This window comes from Suricata suricatta, chromosome 5 (assembly GCF_006229205.1).
Source record: "Suricata suricatta isolate VVHF042 chromosome 5, meerkat_22Aug2017_6uvM2_HiC, whole genome shotgun sequence".
In the NCBI taxonomy this organism is placed as follows: Eukaryota; Metazoa; Chordata; class Mammalia; order Carnivora; family Herpestidae; genus Suricata; species Suricata suricatta.
The window spans coordinates 71,101,467-71,113,180 of NC_043704.1; the positions used below are offsets into that span (position 1 = coordinate 71,101,467).

At 46.1% G+C, this 11,714-nt stretch overlaps 1 protein-coding gene across 5 annotated transcripts in view; it reads left to right on the plus strand.

Annotated features, from left to right (window-relative positions):
• MUC20 (mucin 20, cell surface associated) overlaps window positions 1–8,867 on the plus strand; it is a 10,520-nt gene extending 1,653 nt beyond the window's left edge. For 2 of the 5 annotated variants that reach the window (XM_029940728.1, XM_029940724.1), the window contains exons 2-5: window positions 3,203–4,543; window positions 5,359–5,521; window positions 6,951–7,042; window positions 8,520–8,605. In XM_029940728.1, coding sequence (XP_029796588.1) covers window positions 3,262–4,543; window positions 5,359–5,521; window positions 6,951–7,011 — 1,506 coding nt within the window. In that variant the 5' untranslated portion in view covers window positions 3,203–3,261 and the 3' untranslated portion in view covers window positions 7,012–7,042; window positions 8,520–8,605. Of the gene's footprint in view, window positions 1–3,202; window positions 4,544–5,358; window positions 5,522–6,950; window positions 7,043–8,519 lie in introns of all 5 variants that reach the window. The other 3 variants (XM_029940725.1, XM_029940727.1, XM_029940726.1) reach the window with 3 other exon arrangements.
• The last annotated feature ends 2,847 nt before the right edge of the window (window positions 8,868–11,714 follow it).

The window sequence follows — 11,714 nt, forward strand, 5'->3', positions numbered from 1 at the left end:
TCCCTCCTCCGTTCCCCCTGGTTCTCCATTAGGTCTCTCTTGTTTTCCTGTTAGACCTATGAGTGCAAACATATGGTTTCTGTCCTTCTCTGCCTGGCTTACTTCGCTCAGCATGACACCCTCAAGGTCCATCCACTTTCCTACAAATGGCCATATGTCATTCCCTCTCATTGCCATGTAGTACTCCATCGTGAATATATACCACATCTTCCTGATCCACTCACCAGGTGATGGACATTTAGGCTTTTTCCATGTTTTGGCTATTGTTGACATTGCTGCTATGAACACTGGGGTACATGTGCTCCTATGCCTCAGCATTTCTGTCTCTCTTGGGTAAATCCCCAGCAATACTATTGCTGGGTCATAAGGGAGTTCTATGGATAGTTTTTTGAGGAACCTCCACACTGTTTTCCAGAGTGGCTGCACCATTGTCTTTAAAAAATTTTTAATGTTTATTTATTTTTGAAAGACAGAGAGAGAGAGAGAGAGAGAGAGAGAGAGCGAGCGAGCGAGGGAGGGACAGAGAGAGAGGGAGACACAGAATCTGAAGCAGGCACCGGGCTCTGAGCCACCAGCACAGAGCCTGATGTGGGGGTCAAACTCACAGACCACAAGATCATGACACGAGCCAAGGTTAGTTGGTTGCTCAACTGACTGAGCCACCCAGGTGCCCCATTTTTTTTAAAGACTATTTTTTAGAGCAGTTTTAGTTTCACAGCAAAATTGACAGGAAAGTACAGAGACTTCCCATATGTCCCCATGCACCATCTTTTTAATCCTCACAGTAATCCCATGAGAGAGACACGTCTTATTCTTACCCCTCTCCACAAGATGGAACTGAGGCTTCCCAGGATGAAGCAATGCATCTGCAAATCCAGAATGTTACTCCACATGTGCCTAGCCACTGGACCACATGGTCTCCCGCACGCACTCGTGACCTGCCAGGCTTGTGCTGCATATTTTACATCTAATTGAACTTAATCTTCACAACCCTATGAAGTAGGTACCTTTAGCTCCATTTTACAGATGAGAAAAATGCAGGCTGGAGCCAGGAGACTTGGCTGGGGTCACGTGTTTGGTACACAGCGGAGCAAGCAGTGGAGAAGGGACTCAAACTCAGGTCTTCAAACACATGCCTTCCTCTGCCTTTTTGATCTGAGGAATGGACCAGGAGAGCTGCAACATTCTAGAGCTGTAGAGGAGCAGGTGGGCTTTGCTGTGTTTGAGAGGCCCTCTGGTGGGTAGGAGACTTGGGTGGGGGGTGTGAGAGCCCCAAGGGGTGTGAAGAGGCTATGGGTTGGGAAGCATGAGGAGGTTTCACAGCAAGACGGTATCACAGGGTTCCTGGAAAAGGAAGAAAATGCTTTAGGGGAGATGGATGATCAGACCCCAAGAGCACCACTGTTTGGACTTTAGGCTGGGTGGGTTGATGTGGAAAGGCTTTGCTTTTACCATATGGGGACTGAGGAAGCTCAGAGAAATATCTTGGGCTTTGAAATGGGGAGAAGAAAGTATATTCCTGTAAAAAGCATGATTGCAGAACAAAGAATGAGAGAGCATGCCATGACTGACCTGGTGTGCACGTGAGGACAGCCTGACATTCTCACTGTATTAAAGTCACTTGAGTGCTCTCAAGTGACTCTCTGAGAGGACAAGGCTTGGGAGGGATGCTGAGTAACACCTTGCAGTCTTTGGAATATGACTTTCCCATCCCCCTTCTCCTTGGTCCTCACCATCATGGCAAGGCAGATATGGTAACCCGCTTTCACAAGGGAGGAAATGAAGGCTTGGAGAGGTCTGGTGACTGACTTGGCTGGTAGGAGGCAGTCAGGATTTGAACGAATTAATCATTGGACTCCAGAGTTAGTAGGCCATAAGCCTGGAGCTGGAAACCAATGTCTTGCTTTCTGGTCCAGGGCTCTTTTATTGTTCAGAGAGAGACACAAGATGACAAACTGAGAACCTGGGGCCACATCCTGACAGCCGGCCAGGATAGAGGTGACCAAATAGTCCTGTACTTCCATTGGGTCCTTGGTACCTTTGGGGCCAGTAGACCTCAAGAAAGACCATTTCAAACCCTCAGAACCTTGAAAAGGGGGTTTATATTTTGATTCTTTTTTCCCCAAGAATAACGTTTCTGGATAAAACACAGGGAATCTGCTTAAATTTGAATGTCAGGTAACAAAGCTTTTTCGAGAAGTATGTCTTAGATATTATATGAGAAATGCACATACTGAAAACATTATTTGTCATTAAAATTATTCATTGTTTATCTGAAATTCAAATTTGAGTTTAACTGGGCATCCTGTATTTTTATTTGCTAAATCTTATAACCCTCCCCAAAAGGGTCCTTGGCCCACTTACAGAGAGAGAACTTCCCCTTAGTAGATGGGAGAGGCACACTTGTCAGCCCATAAAAAGATCCTGCTATAGCCTCCCCAGGGCCATGGAGGCCACTCAGCCCATCACTCATGCAACCTTGCAGGAGCCATCAAGTGATACTCTTCCCGGTAGAGAAATGCTGGCAGCATCTCTAAGGAGCGAAATTTGCCTCACTTGGTTCCCTGTTACTGGAGGAACATGCCAGGTGCATCATTTCTGTAGTTCTGGGGTCTCATCCCTGCCACAGCAGGAGCAAGGACTCTGCCTGCCCCCTTCTCTGTTGCAGTAACCACCTCCCACTCTGTCTCTCCCCCAGTCCTCCCAGCTAAATACAAACCACAGATATTTCCTGTATTTGAGGGGTTTTTACTTCCACGGGAAAACATTTGCTGGACAGGTAAAGTATCGATGGGAAATTGACAAAGATTCTTTGAGTAAGTTCTTTGAATCATGGCTTCTGCTCTGTAGTTCTTGGCTCACTTGGACTTCTGCCTCCTTTTCTCCCCTTGAAGCTGGATCCTGGCCCCACACATTCCCCTGATGGCTTCAGACTAATAATCAACTAGATTCTGAGGCTCGCTTGCCTCAAGTGGGTCATCAGAGGACATCAGTCAGGTGATCCCATCTCCATGGCTGACACATGGGACTGGTCTTCCCAATACCACCTCCTTATTTCTTGTATGTGTAGATGAAAAATAGATAAAAGCAACTACCTCTCCCCACCTTCCTTCCAGTAGTGCTCAGGGCATAAACACAAGAGCTTGTTTGAAGTAGGTCCACAGGAACTCATGGCTTACAAAGGTGGTCTTACTCAACACAGGCCCCAGCACCAGCAGACCAGATCATTTGGTGGCAACAAACCATGTAGAAGTGCCTGCCATGACTCCAGGGATCATGACAAATTCACAGGGAGCCTTCCAGACCACTGACTTCGTTGAGACCTCTGTGCAAAGCCACATCCCTTTGGAAACTCAAACCCTGAGCACCCAGACCTTTGATAGAACCTCAATCATGGCTAGCACCATTTCAGAAGCAGAGGTCAGGAAAACCAAGACCATTTTTATGCCAATAGAGACCAGGGCCTTCACAAAAATGATACCTTCCAAACTCATGGTTGTGATCACCACTCCTGTGGAGGCATCAGCCACAAGTGGCAGCCCCACGGGAACTGGAATGACCACAGTTCAGACTGTTACAGGCACTGATCCTGTGAAGTCTGTCCTTGGCACCCTTTGTACATATGACAGTTCAGAAGAGGCAAAGAGGATTGTAATTAACATCTTGACATTGGCTCACACCTCTGCGGAAGCCAAGGCCCTGGCCTTGGAGAGCAGTGCCTTCTCTGACAGCTCAGATCTGGCCATCACCACCTCACAGGCCCTGGCATCTGACACCACTGCTCCGGCTAGAACCATGCTCGCCTACACCATCACCAACACCGAGGTTATCAACTGCAGTGTTACAGAAATAGAAACAACTGCCACCACTCCCAGGACCTCGGACATAGATCATGACCCTACAGGAGGAAAGGCCCTGTCTCCCTCTGAGGTGTCAGCTTTGCTTGATTCCACTGAAGCAGAATCAGACTCCACGGAGACCATGACATCTGCTGAGACCTTGTCAGAAGCCAGAGCCACAGAACCAGCCATGCCTGATACCACAGTTGAGACCCCACTACCTGCTAATAGCACCATAGAAGGAGAAACCACAGCAGCCAAGACCACCGTACCCCACACAACTTTGGTGACAGTCAACACGAACCCCTTGGAGGAAATTACATCCCTCTCTGTTGAGACAAGCCACACCGAGGTCTCAGTTACAATCTCCACAGGGGCTAGGTCAACAATGGGCAAAGTGGCTTCCCCTGCTGGGCTCTCATCTATGGCCTACAGCCACACCCAAGTAGCCACTAGCAAGAACTCCACCCCCTCAGAGACTTCAACCACAGACAGCACAACCAATACATCTGTCCCCATTAGCAGGAGCCCCTTTCCTTCTGTTCTTCTGACTGTGGCCAACAGCAGCCCAGAGGCAAATAACACCTTAGCCAAGACCACCGCCTTAGCAAAGACCTTGAAGACAGCCAGCATGACTGGAGGGAAGCCCCCAACAGCCATGCCCACCACTGCTCAGACAAGGTGGTCCACAGAAGTTACTGCAGGTAAGTGGCTCCCAGAGGTGTGATCTTGGGAATTTGGGGTTTGGAGTTTCCAGGATGTCTAAAGAGTAGGGAGGAAGGAAGGATCTGGAGGCTTATTCTGAGCCCAGTCTCTGAGATCACCTCTTCATAGTCTAGTGATTCTTGACAAAATCAGAAACAGGCAGAGTTAGGGTGGCATATGGAAAAACTGTGGGGCTGGAAGGCTGGAGAAATGGTTTGAGATCCTGGTTTTGCCCTTAATAATCTGGTGACCTAGGACAGGTTCTTTCTTTTTCTGAGCCTCAGTTTCTCCACCAGTAACTGCAGGGGGCTGTGATGGATGAACAATGATGTCCTTTCCAGCTCTGTCCTTCTATGACACTAACGTTTGCATAACTACTCTGAGGCCCCAAATTGTATTCAAAAACACAGTCCTCATGCTCTGGAAGCATGAGCAGCCAGAGCCACACAGATGGGCACCGTGTGAACATCTGGCCCAGGTTGCTGCCCCCTGAGCAGCTGGGACCCCGTAAGAGTGGGGCTTGCTAGGGTTGGAGCCATAGACAGTGACTTTAAATAAATAAATAACCTGGGCCAAGGTTTGGATGTTTAAAGCTACGTGTCGGAGACAACAGGTACTTCTCAGGGATGAGGCCTCCTCGTCAGAGGCTGCTGGGCCAGCCCGGCTCCTGGTCAGCCGGGAAACTCCACTTTCACTTCCTGTCACTGTCCTTGTGCCTCATCCCTCTGGTGTCCTCAGCTGGCCCTGCCTCTGTGGGGAGGTGAAATAAAACTATTGATCACAACCACCTTGCTGAACATCTTTTGTATTCCAGGCAGAGGTGATAGAAAATATTTCACTACCGGTGAAGCCGTGGCATTGGCTGAACTGAATGTTCTCACTGACGTCAGGCAGGGAGCCGCGAGCTTTGCAGGTGTTACCTATTCTAACCCTTCAAAACCACCTTATGCAGTGGGTATTATTGCTCCACCTGACAGGTGAGGAAACAGGTTTAAAGATGCTAAAAAGATAGCAGTGGGACTCCAAATGGAAGTCTGTTTGATTCCAACTCATAGTCTCCCATTGTGCTTTTATTTTTTATTCGTTTATTTAAAATGTTTAAATGTTTATTTATTTTTGAGAGAGACAGAGGATGAGTAGGGGAGGAACAGAGAGAGAGGGAGACAGAATCTGAAGTAGACTCCAGGCTCTGAGCTGTCAGCACAGAGCCTGACCTGGGGCTTGAACTCACAAACTGCAAGATCATGACCTGAGGTAAAGTCAGACGCTCATCTGACTGAGCCACCCAGGACCGCCACATTTTTTATTTTTTAAATAATTTTTAACATTTATTTATTTTTTGAGAGACAAAAACAGAGCGTGAGCAGGGGGAGGGGCAGAGAGAGAGGGAGACACAGACCCTGAAGCAGGTTCCAGGCTCTAAGCTGTCAGCACAGAGCTGGACACAGGGCTCAAACTCACAAGCTGTGAGATCATGACCTGAGCCAAGGTTAGATGCTCAACTGACCGAGCCACCCAGACACCCCTGTGTTTTTATTTTTTTAAGCTCAATTTATTAATACATCTTTACTTAAAAATTCTCTTCTTTATTATTTGTTTGATTAGATACTGCATTAACATGATTTAAAAGTCAATAGTTTCATAAGGGGTCAGCATAAAATGTCTTTCTCCCACTGATGTCTCCCAACTACCCAGCTATCCATCATGCACATAAACAACAGAATTATTTTCTTGTGAATCTTGGGCCCATGAAATACGCAGGTGGCAGCGAAAATAAGGCGGATGAAATATCAATATTGATATCTCTATCAGTCTATATAAATATAGAAGTGCAGTGACTGGGTCAGTTCTGACAGTATTCCGATGGGGGAAATGACTACAACAGGGCAGTGGAGGCAAGCAGGTCAGGGTTCAACAAAAGGCAGAACTTGCCCACAGAGCTGCTAAGTTGGGAAGGCTGGATGGAAACCACCAACTTGGAGCTGGAAGCGTTGGCTGAGGGCACCCCCTCCAAGAGCCAGCCTCTCTCTGGCATTCTTCCTGTCTGGCTCCTTTCCCAACAGCCCATCTGTGACTGCCAAGCCTCAAGAACGTTCTAGATTCACTTTGATTTTTCCTTCTCACACTACTCTTTTGACTTCTCCGAACGTGGATGGGGCTTTTAGCCATCCTTTCCTTCACTCTTATTGGGAAGACACTACAAGGAGCCCAGTTATCGGAGACAGAATCCTTTTTCTCTTTGCAGTGAGTAAATGTAAGCTCCCATATGAACACAGACACACTTACACATGAGAGAGAGCACATATGCGCAGAGGTGCAGACAGAAGCTGGGTGGCACAGGTCGCATCATGATTCTTGAACTGACTTACCCATAGTTCCATCTGCTGCTTTTTTTAAAACTTTCAGGTGGGGATGGAGGCTTTTTCCTTCTGCGACTGAGTGTGGCCTCCCCAGAAGACCTCACTGACCCTAGAGTGATGGAGAGGCTGATGCAGCAGGTGAGTGGGCACTTTTTGGGCCAAGAAAGTGGAGGAAAGAATTAGGAACTAAATTAAAGCATCCCTGCTTGGCTTGGCTTCTGCCTGTTTCTCCTGAGTTGGGAATTCCCCTTCTGTGCTATGTAAAGAAGTTCTTTCCTTCAGCCCCAAGTTCCTCAGGTCCTGGGAAGGTCACGCCTTCTGGCCCTTGTGAGAAGATCAGTAATATTAATGGGCAGATAGGCAGGCCTTTGGGTTACAAGTAGCAAAAACCAGCTCATTGTAGCTTACACAGAAAAGGCAAGGTATTATTGGCCGAGAAACCTAGAAGTGACTGTTCCAGCTTCAGTTATGGCTGGATCCAGCAGCTTAGACATGATCATCAAGATTTTCTCTTTCTCTACCTCTCTTAGCTCTTCATTCTTCAGAATCTCTCTCCATAGGTCTGGAAAGGCAGCTGTGACAGCCCTAGAGTCACAGGCACTTCCCTCTCCCAAGGTCTGCATATTATAATAGGGAAACACTGATTTCATTGACCTGCAAAGGAAACTATGACTGCCAGCTCAACCACATGGAATGAGAAGGACAGGCCCTAAAGGAAATAGGAATGCTAGGTAGAAAAACACCCTATATATGTATGCTCCAGATGGGGGCCAAGATTGGGGTATATTTGTATAAGTTGGAGAACTCTCCTAAGACTTAGATCACTGGACAAAGTTCCCAATGGTGGAATTCTGGGGTCAGAGCTTGTGGGGATGGTATGAATCATTGGAAGGTTCAACCAGGTCAGCTCAGCCTAGCTCTTGTGCCCACATCTTGCTGCCAGGGGATGAGAAAAGAAGTATCTGGGCTCTTGAAGTTCTATTAGGGGAAAGGGACCCATCAGGACTCCCATAATGAGATCTCAGAACACAATATGGCAGTTCTGAAGTGGGACAGCCAAAGAAATGACAAATGTCTACTGGGGACTTGATAATCAAAGTAGCAGGTGTGAATCCTAGTCAAAAAGAGAAGCCAAAATGGTGCCAGATCTGAGTCCCCCCCAAATGGAAACTATTTCAGGGGTCAGAAAGATGTCAGGGAGAGAGGACAGGTCTGGAGCTGAGGTATAGGAATTAGGCCATGCGTTGCTGGGCACGAACTCTTGTTGGAAGCAGGACACTGATGTAGGGCTCAGGGTTCGGGACTCAGACAAACAATAAGTTTGGAGCCATACAGATCTGAGGGTGAATTCCAGTTCCTAACTGTGTGACCTTGGGTAAGTTATTCCATATTATTTTACTCCCTTATAAAATGAAGTGAATACTACCTGCTTTGTGAGCTTAAATGGCATTATGTGCATGAAATACCTAGTCCATGCCCAGCCTGTGGGGGGCCCAAGAAGTGTTGCTGGCCTCCTCATATATTCTCTCCCACTGTCCCTTCCTGTCCTTGGCCTGTGCTGAGTTCATGGGCCAGGTGGTCTGGAAGTACCAAAAGTACTCCTTTTGCCCTGCAGCTCCGCCGTGAACTGTATACCCACATGGCTCCCATCCAGGTGTCTCTGCTGCGTGTCAAGAGGGACTAAGGAAGACCAGCTGCAGCCAGGCATGGCTGTGTGCTAAGGGGGCAGTGCTGCCAGCCTCTGGGTCCCCACAGACTGAGCCATGTTACTGCGCTGAGATGTACCTGGAAGATTCCCAAGAGATCAGATGACCTAAGCCCTTATCCCAGACATGGCAGCGGGACCTTAACGCACATATGCCAGAGTGTGTGTGGGGGGGCAGGGGAGAGGTGTTCCAAAGATGCTCTTGGACTTCCTTTGGCACATGTGTTGTGTTTCAGTAAAGAGTGACTTGATCACCCATCTGTTACCTGCTTTGTGCTTCCATTGGACATTAATACCACACTTAGTCTGGCCCAGAGATTATCTATTTGATCAGTATGGAATGTGTGGGCTTTTTTTTTTTTTGACATTTATATGATACAGGGATTTTGTGCATCCTCCCCTTACCTCCATCCTTCATTCTCTCCTGGTTCTTGGTTTGGACCGTAATTACAGCTCTTGCTGAGGCTGGTCCTGGAGCCTATTGGACTTCGAGCTTCTTCAGAGCAGGGCCATATTTATCTTAGTATCCCCTGAACCTAGCAGAGTGCCTGGGAGGTAAGAAGATGACAGAGAATGTTTAATTGACTTGAATTTCAACTTGAAGTTCTGGACACAAGCAGATTACAAGAAAGTCTGAAATACTCAGGCGTTCCTCCCTTCTAGCTCATAAGTCAAGTTGTTATTATTATTAGAAAAATTAAATGTGGCTAATCTTTTTCTATATTAAAAAACTTTCTTATGATTTAAAAATTTTGAAAATTTCAAAAGGGCTAAGAAAAAATGGAATGAGAAGTAGAAGAAAAAGAAAAAATTTCTAAAATCCCACCTCTTATATACAACTATTGTTAATGTATATATTCAACCTCTCTGCTTGGTCTGAAATACCTCACATTCAATATTTCCAAAATCAGAGTGTGTGTATACATGCGCGCATGCGCACGCACACACACACACACACACACACACACACACACATACATGCACATACATATTTTATTTAAGAGAGAGAGTATGTGTGTGAGAGTAGGGGAGAGGGAAAGAGACTACTGTTGCAGGGTCTGACCCCACCCACCCTGGGATCATGACCCGAGCCAAAATCAAGAGTCAGACACTCAACTGACTGAGCCATCCAATGCCCCCCAAATCAGAGTCTTAATCTTACCCCCAAACTTGCTCTGTGTCTTCATCATCATGTCAATTACATTCTTCAGTTGCCCAAGTCAAATTTTTTGAAACCATTCTTTATTCATCTATTTCTTTCACACTTTCCATCCAACTCATCAGATAATTTTGTTGGCTTTGGTGCCGTCAAAAATATGCCCACAGTCTGACCCTTCTTCACCATCTCCACTGCTCTCATCTGGCCCAAGCTGCCGTGATCTCTTGCCTGGATTAGTAACATCCTCCTAACAAGTCTCCCTCTTTCTACCTTTGTCCCCCACCCTCAGTGTAGTCCCAGCACACCCAGTGCAGAGCTGTTGCTCTATGATGGAAGGCAGACCATGTCAGTCTGTTATTTCTATACATGTCAGACAATATAAGGAGCCACTCCTTGGCTCCAAACCTTCCCATTTCACTCAGACAGAAAGTGAAGGTCCTATAATGGCCTGCAGAGCTGAATGCAATCCATGCCCCTCCACCAGCCTCTTGAACTTGCTCACTGCTCTCCAGCAACACTGACCTCCTTGCTGTCCTATGAAGGCAGCAAGCCTTGAATGCATGGTCCTGCCTGGGGACATTCGCATGCATTGCTCAGTCTGCTTAGTATACTTCTCCTGCAGATGGCCACTCGGCTGACACTTCCACCCCTTTCACCCTCTCAGAGGGTCTGCCTGGCCACTCCTCTGCTTTGATTTTCTTCATAATGCTGATTACAACCTAACATAATACATATTTTATTTCTCTGTCTTGTTTACTATCTGTCTCCCTCAACTAGAACGTAAGAGTTTGCTCCCTCCAGTATACCTAGCATCTGGGACAGTGCCTGGCACATAGAAGGTGTTCAGCAAATATTTGTTAAATACAACTTCGGATATTCCTGTGAATAAAGGGGGTGTGACTATTCAGCTGATCCCCTTTCTCTTGCAGAGTGGGGCAGATTGAGTTTTATAAAGTAGGTTGGACAAAAATAATGGAAACATCTTCCCTGCATATTTATTGAGCACCTACAACAGAAGAGAGACCATGTTGTGTGCTGTGGGGATTCAGAGATGTCTCTTCCCACAGTGGCTAACGTTAGTAGGGGAGGGCAGACATGTACAGAAATAACAAACTGAAGGAACTTATTTATACCATATATGGCAAAACCAGAATCTCCTTAATACACAAAGAGCTCTTACAAAGCAATAAAAAGGCACACATACCAATAGAAAGTAGGAGTATAAATGCCTTTCAAAATCAGGAATATAAGTGCCTATTTTCCATGAAAAAGAAACTTCACTAGCAAAAAATTTGATATAATGAGATATTGCTAATTGTGTATCAATAGATAAATAATTATAAAAAATTACAACTTCTATGTTGATGAGGGCATGAGGGAAGGAAAAAATACTCTTAAACACTGCTGGTGTGAATGAAATTGGTACATCCTTTCTGGAGGACGATTTGACTACCTAAGGCCTTAAAAAGGCGCATCCCTTTAATTTCATTCCACAGGGGTTATCTTAAGGAAATAATTAAGAATCTGTGCAAAGACCAATAAATAAATGTGTTCATTACAGGACTGTTTATAATAGCCAATAAAGGTCAAAGACAAAACAAAACACAAATAAGCTATTCCAGTATAGTCATTTGGCTAATAATGGTGTTTACCTTTCACATTCTCTTTAGAGATTCCCTCTCCAAAATCAAAGCTAGTTCTGTTTCTACCAAAGGAATCAAGCTCCGAGCTTTGTGTACAAGGGTCTTTATGATACAGAGAAATTTCCCAGGTCTGTGTTCTATGTTCCTTCCACAGGAAACTTCTCACTACTTCCCAGTTGCATCTGCTTTCATCCAGAGAGTTTGTGCATCATGATTCTTATCCCCTAGAATGTTCTCCTCTCATTTGGTCCCTTCAGTCCTGAAAACTTCTATTCATGCTCAGAAGCCCCGTTCATTCAGTGC